The sequence below is a fragment of the Morus notabilis genome, unplaced genomic scaffold (assembly GCF_000414095.1).
Source record: "Morus notabilis unplaced genomic scaffold, ASM41409v2 Scaffold307, whole genome shotgun sequence".
Taxonomy (NCBI): domain Eukaryota; kingdom Viridiplantae; phylum Streptophyta; class Magnoliopsida; order Rosales; family Moraceae; genus Morus; species Morus notabilis.
In genome coordinates this window covers 416,565-428,742 of record NW_010361515.1, presented here as the reverse complement: position 1 = coordinate 428,742, position 12,178 = coordinate 416,565, and the positions used below count along the sequence as shown (strand labels likewise).

Sequence of the window (12,178 nt, the reverse complement as noted above, 5' to 3'; positions counted from 1 at the left end):
AATATTTAATATTTTTTATTATAATTAAAATTTTTTAAAAAATATTATATTTCAATTTAAATTAAAATTTTACGAACAAAAAAAGATGTGTTAAAATTAAAAAATTAAAATCCAAGAAGTTAATAAGACCTAAGTGTAAAATAAGCTACACTTGATTATGCCAAAAAAAAAAAAAAAAATTTTGAAGCTTCAAACCCAAACCCAGATCTGATTGTGAACCCCCAAACTGGCGAACTCCATCCGCCGCCTCCGGCAACTCTCCATCCGCCACCATAGTGCCCTCCACCCACGGCGTCATCGTCGGTGAAAAGAAATTACAAGAAATGAAGAAAAAAGAAAACTTTTGACGAAGAAAAACATGAAAGCAAACATTTCATTAAACAACCTAAAATACTTAGGCATATCTCCAAATGCTTACACGATTGTTGTTTCGGCAGCAATTTTTGGGTGTTTTCAACCCGTATTTCTTTTTCTTTTTTCCGTTTATTTGTTTGAAGCGGCTGATTCACTTTTGAGTTCAAGGTTGAGTTCCAATTAGCAAAGTACTTCAGGAATTTAGACAAAATCACCCACTGTACTAGTAACCAAGTTTATTGATGAAAAGATCCTTTCAAATCCATCAACATCTACATTTTTTTAGACCAAGATATTGAATTTGTTGTTCGAAGAAATATAATCGTAAAGAAAAAAGGAAGATAATCAAAGTTCTTTTTGAGAAGTGAAAAATGAGAACTAATTCATGGGAGGTGCTGGTCAAAAACTAGAAGAAAGGGCTTGCGTACTTGCATAAAGGGTAACGGGTTTTGTCTGGTTTGTGGCGGCGCCGTCGGAGGAGGGGCCAAATCTCGAAGGTGGCCGAGTCTTTAGGGGTTCAACAGTGGGGGGCGAAGGGGGCCAAGCTGCCGACTTTGGTATCGTGCGGAACGAAGTCGAGAGATCTTCTCGGGGATGATTCTCCAGCTGTGGGGAAAGTTTGGGTCCGATGGTGGAGAAGGGAAGAAGATACTCAGTTCATTTCATTTAGAATTTGAGTTTTCCTATAATAAAAACTCTTATAGACAATCACATCTAATTTTTTTATTACAGTAAAAAATTCTCACATAAAATTATATCTTAACTCAAATTAAAAACTCAAATTAATAAACTAAATGAGCCTTAATTAAAATTTTTTTTTTAAGAATTATTTTCGTAAATGCGTGAAATATGTACATTGTTTTAAAATGTTTTTTTTTTTTTTTTTTTTTTTTCAAAACGATTTAAAATACTTCCTAAGGTATAGAAAACGACAACCCATCCGTTTATTTCTGTTTATAATTTTAACAGACTGCTATAGGGTCATGCCATTACAAGTTAATAAAAAATATTTTAAAATGTAACCTTAATTGTTGATAAAAAACCAATTACTTAGAAGATGTTTAGTTCATGAATTAAAATCACGAGATTAGAACTATTTTTTATTTACGTGTATTTTTTATGAGAAAAAATACTATAACGAACCATGAACTATGATTCGAATCGGGATACGAATCCCCTAACCAAATAACCCCTTAATATAAAATGACACAAAAATCAAATAACATTCAAAGGCTAAGAAAAAAACCAAAACAAAAATTAAAAAAACGAAAATAGAAATCAACCTAGCCCCCGAGGCCATTGCCGCCTCCTAGGGGTGTAAATCAGCCGGGTAGGGTAGGATTGAGCTAAAAAATTGAGCCTACCCGACCAGTGCGGGTTGAGAAAATTTTAGGCCGCGGCACTCTCTTAAGTCTACAAACCCGCAACCTTTCGGGTGACCTCGGGTAGGGTCGGGTTACTCGGGTTGGTGATCTCAAGGACCACATGATCACTTTTTAGTCAATTAATATGTGCTTGTTACAGAAAAAATCATTATCAAACAGAACATGCATTTCCTTCAAGAGGGGGTCTAAATGCAAGGTGAACAATTAAAACACTCACTTTGAAATCAAACACTTCCAATATAAATAAAGAATGTCCTAATTCAACAACTATGGCATACAAGCATTTTTTACACAAATCGTGAATCCAAAACATAAATAAGTTAACAGTTTAAATGCATAAAGTTCATAAACTTATGAAAGTAAGAATTTGAAGTGTTGGACATTATTTTACCTACTTTGAACATGTTCGGCTGGGTAGGGTTACCTCGGGTTCATGTAACCCCACCCCGTGCCCCTACCCGCGCAGTGCGGGTTAAGCATAATTAAAACTGAAAATTAAATAAAAAATTGGAAACCCGTGATTTTCGAGTAGGGTCGGCTTGGCTCAGCCGGATTCGTCGGGTTTGGGATGATTTCTTACAGCCCTACCGCCTCCTGAGGCGGCCACTCATTCTCCAGTACCAACCCATCCCCAATATGCTCCCCACGACACCGACCCAAGCTGATCTGGTCTCCAACTCATCGACCCAAATGAACGTCGTTGAACCCAGCCTCCCTTCGCCCACTTCGTCATCCACCTTCAGCCTGTCCCCAATTACCGCCTCCCGAAGCGTCGGAACTCCTTTGCCCTAAGTCGTCGATTTGGTACGCCTTCTCTCGGCCACTGACCGTATTCGCAAACCACCTCCACCCCTTACGGAGGTAACCTCTGCTCCAGAAGCAGCTTTAGTCATCGAAACCAACCTCGCAAACCAAGAACGTCCTCTCTCACCAAAGGCATGGGTACAAGCAGCTCTAGGGTTTGGGTTTTTTTCTCTGCAACTCAAGTAAAGCAAAAAGAAAGAATAACTTTTTTGGGGGTTTTTTATTATTTTTTATTGATTTTAATATATAAGTTTTGTTTCTTTATTATTTTTAATATTCATTATTATTAATTTTTATTAGTTAAATATCTTTAATTAATTTTTAAATACTCATTTCAACTGTCATTATGCATTTTCTATCCAAATGACACACAAATATGGATGAAGGGGTGTTTTGAATACTTTTATATACATCAAGAGGTGTTTTGACCTGTTTTAAAAAATTAAGGGACATTTTGAGGAGGATATTTATTAAAATAATCATTTTTTTTTTAAAAAAGGAATGTTGTAATTATCATATGTAGGAGTTTTCAGTTTATTTTGGTAGTGCTTCATCCTTTTCTACCGTCATATTCAAATATAATTGTCTTAAATTATACCCTACCGACAGGGAAAAAACGCCCCTACCATAGACATGCCCTATAATAATTAAGATTAATTACAAAAACTTCTCCTGAATTATACCTCTCGTAACACTTTACTCTCAATCTTTAAAACGTAATATATGTTCTCATTGAACAATGGAATGTTAGCAAAAAAATCCCATTATGTTAGGTTTTTTAGGAGAAATTGACATGCAATTTGTTATTTTTGGGGTATTTTGATAGCTTAATGGTTTAAAATTTAGTTTGAATTTAGAAATAATTTAAATTTAAACTTTTAATTATGATACATACATTATTGATAGAATGTAAGTTAAAAATTCTATGAACTTTATTTGGTAGAATAAAAAAATTTATGAAGTTTTTTTAATATTTAAATTAGTTTATGTTCAAATTAAATTTTAAACCATAAAATAATTAAAATACCTTTAAAATAGCAAATTAAATGTAAATTTCAGTTAAAAACCTAACGAATTAGGTCTTTTTTGTTAACATTTCATTGGTCAAGGGAAATATATGTTATGTTTTAAAGATCAAGAGTAAAGTGTTACAAAAGGTATAATTTAAATATAATTTTTTGTAATTTATTATTATTATTTGCTAGGAAATTATTATTATTATTATTATTATTATTATATAAAGAAGTCCTCAATTTTTATGAAACTAGTGAGTGTGACACGTGCCTTTGGCACGTGTTGATTAGTAACAATACTATTTCAGAAAATGATTATGTGAATATCAATTTTGAAAATGTTAAGAGGAATAAAAGGTGGAATTTTATAGATGTAAAATAACAGTTAGGCCGTTGTATAACTTCTTAGAAAAAAAAAATTCTTACAGTTGATTTATTTTATGTTGTTTTTTTAACATGGGATTTTATGATTTTTTTAAGAAAAATAAAATGTCAAAACTCGTTATTTATTTATTAACATTTCAATTACATTATTCACTTTAAAATTAAAATATTTGAAGCACATAATTCTCAAAAGAATATAATAGTGGAACATTCTTGCGATAGAACACAAGAAGTTTTGATGATAAAGTTACATGTTTGGAAAAATATATATATATATATATATATATATCTAAATTTGAAATATTTAATGAGTTTATACCTTTTAACATAGAAAATATTTTCTTATCATGAAAAGATATAAGAAATGTAAATAAAAGTTGTCATATTTTTACTAAAAATTCAGTATAAGTAGCATGTTTTACTAAAATTAATTAAGAATATTTTTTCGCTTGTAATTACAAATTTAGTTTATTAATTTGCATTATCTTAATAATGATACTTATAGATCTATATTTAATATCTTAGTCATACGGAATAGAACTATTATTAACTAACTAGCTTAGGCACGTCTCGTTATTAATTAACATTTTTTTTTCAATTTACAATGTGCATATTTTTTTTTTCAAATTTATTTAAAATTATTAAATATGATGAGTAATGTTTCAATACAAACACATTTTTTTTCATTATATCTTTACAAAGAAATAAATAAATATCTTAATAATTTGACTTATTCTTTTTTAAGTCAATGCTAACCATGTCTTTTTATGGGGCGCAAACAATGTTTTAATAATGATAAACATAAATTAAATATAGCCAATTTATAATTATTTACAAACTAAAAAATGATAATCATACATATTTTTCCAATAACGGTTTAAAATATTAGGAGTTTTAAATTTTAACCTAAATAAAATTATGGTTCCATGAAAATCAACAATTTTATATTATGTATAATGATAGTTGAAAAAATATATACATCTTCTCTACTATAAGTATACATATATAGTAATGGAGAATATTCACAAGTGAAAAAAAATGAGGTGTTTAAAGAGAGAATAAATGAAAATATTATTTTAATGGGAAACAATGAAAAATACAATATTTAAAAAAGAAGAAGAAAAAGAACAACATTTAAAATATAATTAAAGAAAACAGAAAGGATAAAAGCTGAAAATTACAATTTAAAAAAAAAACTTGAAAGCAAGCAAATAAAGTAAAAAAAAAAAAAAAAAAAGGAAGCAGCTTGAAAGCAAGCAAGCAAAACAAGTGAAAATATTTATGAAAGTAAGAAAAAATAAGAAGGTGTTTAGAGATAAAAGTAATGAAAGTAAGAAAAAATAAGAAGGTGTTTAAAGAGAAAATTAATGAAAAAATATTTTAATGGGAAACAATGAAATATAAAAGATTGAAAAAAGAAGAAGAAGAAGAAAAAAAGAACAGCATTTAAAAAACAATTAAAGACAATGGAAAGGAAAAAAAGTTGAAAAATACAATTTAAAAAAAAGGTTTAAAGCAAGCAAGCAAAGTAAATTTTTTTTTTTTAAAAAAAAGCTTTAAAAAAACTGAAAATAAGCAAGCAGGAGTTGAAGTACGAAATCTTCATGTCCATCCACGCTTCTTATAATAGAGATTTTTTATAGTAATTTATTATAAGAAGAAAAGCATATACAATTGTTCATTGTTTTTTTTTTCTTTTTTTTATTGTACACTTTTAAGTAATTAATTTACATAACTATTTAATTATTCTCTGTAATTTATTTTCTCTCTCATTCATTATGTTTCCTTCTTCTAAAGAAATACATTACCAATTCATACTCCTAAAAGTAGTTATCCAACATCCACTAATAATACTCACCTAAAAATAAAGAAGCACAAAATGAAAGGTAATCAAACATAGCACAGGAAAAGGAAAGAAAAAAATATATTTTAAGAAAAAAAAAAACGTAATTATGTTGATAACAAAAAGACAAACTATTAAAATAATACACAGAAATTAAAAAGAAAAGCGAAGGTTTGAAGAAGAAAGAGAAACACTGATAACAAGAAAGACAAATTGCACTTACAGATACTGTTAGGTTAACAAAAGTACGTCCAGGCTTAATAAAAAAAAGGAGAAAAAAAAATGCCCGATACACAAGCAAACTGGTCAACCGCCAGCTTCTTGCTTATGCATTCTTTTTATATATCTATAGATATAGACGTAAAAGTTTCCTTAAAGAATAGCTTACCATCCTCCAAATTTAACATTTTAAAATATTTTGGTCCCTTCCATATTAAAATTACATATCAATAACGTAAAAGCTCAAATTTTTTTAAAAAAAAAAATATTCATTAGAAATTCACAATTGACGAAAATAATTACGTACCAATCACTTAGAAGCTTGAAATTACATTAAAAAAAAGCTTAAAATTAAAAAAAAAATGGTGTATATCAGTCGGTTAATTATTTCTCAAAATTTTCCACGCAAAAAAAAAAAAAAAAATTGTTTTCATTCATAAAGCAAGAGAGAGAGAATATTGATTTTCAGGACTTGATTTTTTTTTTGAAATAAATTTTCAGGACTTGATTTATCATTTGATTTCCATTAAATTACTACACATGTTAAAATCACAAGAAGAGATTCTCTCAACATTATTGGTTATTATTAACCCACTCATGGGATAAAACATAATTTTGTTTTCATTCGTTAGAATTTCAGATGAATAGATTTAGTTAACAAAGCTATACCAATTAGCTCCCACCCGTCAGTAAGGAGATGGACGGATCAGATAGCTTCCAGCAGGGGTTACATGATATTTTCTGAGTTTGTTTATTAAAGTGACATACAATTTTTTAGCTTTTGGTCTATCATTTAGTAGTTACATCCATAAATTCCAATACAAAATAACATCAATGCGCTCACAAAAATACTCGAACCAAAAAAAAAAAAAAAAAAAAAAAACACTCCAACAATATACATTGGCCTTCGAATGTGAGCACATGATGGAATCGTCTTAGCCCAGTTGATAACTATAGAGTCTGTAGTTTTAAGAATATGCAGATAAAAGTGAATGTTATTATCTTGCCTGCAAGTAAAAATAAAAATGCACAATAATGTACGGTAGAAAGATTAGATGCGGAAAAAAGCAGCATCAAAAATAAGGATAACATAAGAAATTTATCTAGAGTCATTACAAAAATGATTAATACCTTTACGCTGGTGGAACAAGTGCAATCTCAATTTCTTGGAGTGTTTTTCCTTTCGTTTCCACCACATTTCTCTTCACAAAGATCACTGCGGTGAAACAAAAGGCGGCGAAGAGCGAATACAAATATTGCGCCCCAATTTGCTCGAGCAAGCGCAAAAACAATAGACCGACGAAGAAATTTATCACCTGTTAAAGGCACCAATCTTTATCAGCGAGACACAAACAATCTTAACAACTCGATCAGAAAATAGGCACTTTATGGAACAAAACTAGAAGCCAGAATTCATAGCAAGAAAGACCAGATTTGAAAGTTACCCAATGAACAGCCATGCAAACTGCCATTCCCTTGGCCCTAATCCGACCAGGAAATATTTCAGAAAGAAGGAGACTGGGGACTGGACCAGCACCGAGAGCAAACATTAAGACAAATCTGCATTTGTTTCGCGTTTAGCCAAATAAGAGTAATATAACAAAAGCTTCTGAGCTTATCTTAATCTAAATGGATTCAAATCGTGTAAAGATAAAACTTTTCAGATGACGTGATCTAGCAACTTTGTCTTGATGCTAAGTTTTCCTTCATGTTCATTCTTTGTCTCCTACTCTCCTATATAGTTAAAGTTGTAGAAGATTCGCCACTTACAGAAGCATGCCACCAACTGATAGGTACAATGCCCTAGATCCCGATGCGAAAGAGCTTGCTGCAATTATTTGGAGGACCAATGACACTACCTAAAGAAGAAATGCGGTCAGAGAACATGTCATTTGTTGGTTGACGTCCATTATTCAAACAGTATTTTTTTTTTCTTCTTTTAGAGGTTACCATGCCAGAAAAACTTCCGAGCAGAAGCACTTTTCTTCCAAGTTTATCCATCAATGTCATCGCAATTACCGATCCTGAAGTTGCATAAGGAGTAAACTAAATCCATGTACATACATGCATTATATGCATATCTGTCAAAGATGCAAAGTAAGAGGAATCTGTACCAAACAAATTTGAGATTCCCACGCATATGTTTGCAACATCTGACGGTACCCCAAAGCTTTTAAAGACGGTAGAAGAGAAATAGAAAACAGCATTTATGCCAGATAGCTGTTGAAAAGCAAAAAGGGTAGAGCCCATGAAAACCGCTGCAAAATATTGAAATGATGAGGCAATCACGTAGAGGGAAACATACAGATGACATAAACTAAGCATATGTTATATAGCATGTGTCCTATCGAAAAGAAGAAAAAAAGATTATGTGTTACGATCCCACACGACCCCACCGAAAGCTCTCCCCAACCCCCCTCCCCGTGCCATTAGATCAAAGGGTCTTAGGCTTTATAACAAAGAATTTATACCTTTAAAATGCCGGCCATGGAGTAGGTCTGACAACTTAACTGTATCCGATTCATCCCCTCTATCGAACTTGGACAGTTCCGCCATTGCAGATTTGACATGTATTCCTCCTAAAAGCTTTTCGAATTCAGCTTCAGCTTCAGGGCCTCTTCCTTTCTGAACCAAATGATAAAAAACCATAAGTACAGCGGAATGAAAACAAATCAAATATGAGTCTCGTGATTTTGTTTGATATGTTAAGTAGGTGTGTTATGAAGAAAATTACTGTTAATGAGACTGATGACTAACACATGATAGTATTTAACCTTGAAAAGCCAATGGGGGCTCTCTGCACAGAACTCCATGAGAAAAGCAAGTACTGCAGCAGGAACAGCAGATACCCAAAAACAAACCCGCCACCTGAGGACAAACTCAGATTCATAGAACGTCTTTGTACAAAGTTTGTCACAGGCATAAATGAAGTTGTCACCTTAACAACAGAAAAGACCAATTATTTCAAAGGTTAATTTAAACGTCTTACCAACCCACTATTTCCTTAGCTGGGAGTCCAATAAAGAGAGCCGCCATAATTCCAAGACATGCAGCAATTTGTGTGGCACTACCAAATGTGCCTCTTATAAAGGCCGGAGAAATCTGTTCATGTGGATGAAGCATTAGACATAGAAGTAACTTAAAACAAAGGCTATTACAAACAGGAGTATACAATCTTGCAGATTTCAATTGTTAGTAAAAAGAACATATCTCGCACCTCTGCTACATAGAGAGCTGCAACAGCTGGGCCAATGCCCATTCCAATTCCAACTAAAAACCTCCCTAGAAGCATACCCCACAGACCTTTAGTCGTTGCACTGCAAGATTATTTGAATTCTCTGGTAAGCCTTGCGCAAGCTATCATTAACTACACCACGAACATGCTACATGCAAGTTGTCAGAAATTTAAAAGAAAAATCATTCCATTCGTTCGAAAGAACCTAAGTACGATATATGGAGTATCATCTCTAGGAAGTGTTATGTATATCAGTGGTTGGTTGTGACGTGATTCATTTCTAGCATTTGCTCTTCCCCAATTTCTGCTAATCCCAGTCATAGCAGTCAATAAATGAGAGAGTAAAATGCAAACTTACAGACAACATGATGAACACGCACAAATAAAGAAAATCCAGTGAAAATGAGGCTGACAAGTTTCTTTGGTAATCTCCTTTTGCTTTTGTTAAGTGAGTTTCATTAGAAGAAATGCTAGAGTGGCTAGACTGACACAATTCCCACCGAAGGCAGGTAGATTCAGAAACAGAAAGAAAGGGAAGATTTTCCCTTTGGGAAAACACATATTGTAGGAGCATCTATTTGGTTAAGCAATTAAAAAAAATAAAAAACAATAAGTATTGCACGCATATATTGCAGACCTTAGTGATGCACCAATTATCATTGGCAGCGCACAGAGCTGAAACGCCCTCCGACGCCCAACTCCATCTGCAATCGAGCCGCTAAATATAGATCCAACAAATGCACCTCCTAAACATGTACTCACCACTAGACCTACAATCAATACAACAAAAGATAGAAATCTTTTTGAGTGCATTCAGTACAGAAAAACCCAAATCCATTTAGAACGCCAATAAAATGAAATACCTTCGGCTAAGGTACTCCCACTAAAGTCGAGGTCCACGGAAATACTTTCTAGTGTCTCATTAACCACTCTGCATCGGCAAAATAACAGAACACATAATAAAAATTACAATTCTTGCAACAAAATTTTCACAAAAAGCAAACAAGGATTTGATAGATACCCGAGATGGTAACCAAACAAGAACGAAGAAAGAATCGCGACAAGCATATGAGGTAAAGAGCGTTTCCATGAAGGGTTCCCAACATCTTTGCCGCTGAGTAAACGTACTAACAAAAAAGTCCATATAAAAAAGCACCATGAATGTCAGTTATAATTCCTTTTTTTTTTTTAATAAAAAGGAAAAAAAAGCTTTCAACATGTCTTGTTCTCACACAAGAAGATAAATTTTAACAAAATGTGTCTTACAATGTAAGGATGAAATTTTTACAAAGCGTTATAGCATCCTAAAGGATGGCCTTTCTAAAATAAGTCACAATGTTGAGACCAAAAACGTGAAAAATCCAGCTGATAAAAGGCTATTTTTAAGAAATATCTAGCCCCAGCCTCCAAAAAATAATTAAAAAAAATTAATAAATCCATGATCAAATAAGGAAGAAATAAAGAGAGAGAACCAGAAGTTTCTTTGTCGTGAGCACTGGTGTGGTCCTTCGACGTCCCACGCTGACGCCCCCGCATTTCAGAACTATGCAAACCTGCAAACTCCGCTACACCGTATTCTGCCTGCAACAACCAAAAAAAAAAAAAAAAAAACTTTTAAGTACTCTCATTATATGTTAGATGCAATGTAGATGTGTTTGATGAAGAGGCACAGCAAACAAGAATATAAGAAAATCAAAACATTTTCGCTCTGAAGATCAGAAATACTAAAAACTCACCATATCTTTCTTCTCAACAGAGAGATAACAAACTAAGAACTGTTTATATTCCTTTCGTACGAGAGAGAGAGAGAGAGAGAGAGAGAGAGAGAGAGGGAGGGAGGGAGGGATGAGTACCTTGGTGAAATGTAGAGGTGGAAAACGATCTGATTGAATTTAATGCGAGAGCGAAAGAGGATTGAAGAAGAAGAAGAAGAAGAAGGAGAAGAACAGGTGAGTGCTAAAATGCGCTGGAGGAGTCAGTATCAGTGGTTTAATCATTAATGACTTATAATTTGTGGGTGTCTGCCAACTTTTGGAGCGAAGACAAGGAAATCTGAGAGATCATCCCTTTTATTTATTTTATTGATTTTTTTTATACTTTTCTTATTATTATTGTTATGAGAGTAATCAGTCTTACATATGAAGAGTGATGATGATGACAATATAATGACTATCGCATGGCGTTTGTTAGCTGAGAAAACTGGGGGTGTAAAGCAAACACGGATCTAAGACGGTGATACCTGCTCTCAGAGTACTAGATTTGCTCTCAGAGGACCACAACGACACCTGTTCCTGATTGTTGGCGGGTAACTGGATCAGGTGTTTTGTAGTTGGAGAATGATTCCTTTTGTCCAATCGTATGCTGACACGATCTTTCACAGCTTTTTGTCCAATCTTTTTTTTTTTTCAAAAGAGAGTACTAGATCTGCTCTCATATGACTATAGTTTATATTAATTTGAATTTTTAATTTAAATTAAGATGTAAATTTTTTATTATAGTAAAAAAAATTAAATATGATTATTTTTAAAATTTTTTTATTATAATAAAATTTAAAATTTAAAATTAAATTAGTGAAATAATTGAGAGTAAATGTTCCCGATTGTTAGCAGGTAACTGGATCAGGTGTTTTGCAATCTGCGAATGATTCTTTTTGTCCAATCGTATGCTGACACGATCTTTCACAGCTTTTTGGCCTTTTGTGGCTTTTTTTTAAGATATATTTTTTCATTCATTTATCAGTTTTTGGGTCAATTGCATTGAGCTGATTGTTTTGTCCCGTCTTCTTCTTCTTCATTTTGTTTGGGTAGGAAATTTTTAAATCGTTGTGTTAAGGATGAGATTAAAGAATTATCATAATGGGGGAATTGTTGATTGGTTCTTTTATTTTCTCCAAATTTATGGCTTTCTTTTTTTTTTTTTTTTTTGGGTTAGGAAAGGTGAA

At 32.4% G+C, this 12,178-nt stretch overlaps 2 protein-coding genes across 4 annotated transcripts in view; both read right to left on the bottom strand.

Annotated features, from left to right (window-relative positions):
• Nucleotides 1-1,014, bottom strand: part of LOC21408884 (cytochrome c-type biogenesis CcmH-like mitochondrial protein) — a 3,881-nt gene extending 2,867 nt beyond the window's left edge. Inside the window, exon 1 of the mRNA XM_010099785.2 lies at nt 783-1,014. The gene's annotated coding sequence lies outside the window, so the exon portion shown is untranslated. The remainder of the gene's footprint in view (nt 1-782) is intronic.
• Nucleotides 1,015-6,729: 5,715 nt separating this feature from the next.
• Nucleotides 6,730-11,429, bottom strand: LOC112091936 (probable plastidic glucose transporter 3). 3 transcript variants are annotated; one of them, XM_024166718.1, is made up of 15 exons: nt 11,091-11,429; nt 10,710-10,818; nt 10,259-10,364; nt 10,101-10,168; nt 9,875-10,007; nt 9,220-9,319; nt 8,992-9,104; nt 8,777-8,870; nt 8,474-8,627; nt 8,117-8,260; nt 7,953-8,026; nt 7,773-7,861; nt 7,448-7,562; nt 7,134-7,318; nt 6,730-6,962 (listed from the first exon to the last, which is right to left on the bottom strand). In XM_024166718.1, exons 2-14 carry the CDS (start codon nt 10,771-10,773, stop codon nt 7,136-7,138), a joined length of 1,437 nt encoding a protein of 478 aa, XP_024022486.1. In that variant the 5' UTR covers nt 10,774-10,818; nt 11,091-11,429; the 3' UTR covers nt 6,730-6,962; nt 7,134-7,135. The 3 variants fall into 3 exon arrangements, with proteins under 3 accessions (XP_024022486.1, XP_024022485.1, XP_024022484.1); XM_024166717.1 differs by lacking the exon at nt 11,091-11,429 and adding an exon at nt 10,974-11,034 and having other exon boundaries at nt 6,730-7,009; XM_024166716.1 differs by lacking the exon at nt 11,091-11,429 and adding an exon at nt 10,974-11,034.
• Nucleotides 11,430-12,178: the final 749 nt, after the last annotated feature.

Bases quoted from the DNA above. Each gene is read 5' to 3' on its own strand.
- LOC112091936 (XM_024166717.1), bottom strand. The intron at 10,365-10,709 runs GTTCTCTCTCTT...CTTTTTTGTTAG, and splicing joins TCACGACAAAGAAACTTCTG to TACGTTTACTCAGCGGCAAA. The intron at 7,319-7,447 runs GTAACTTTCAAA...TGCCTTTAACAG, and splicing joins TTTGCATGGCTGTTCATTGG to GTGATAAATTTCTTCGTCGG.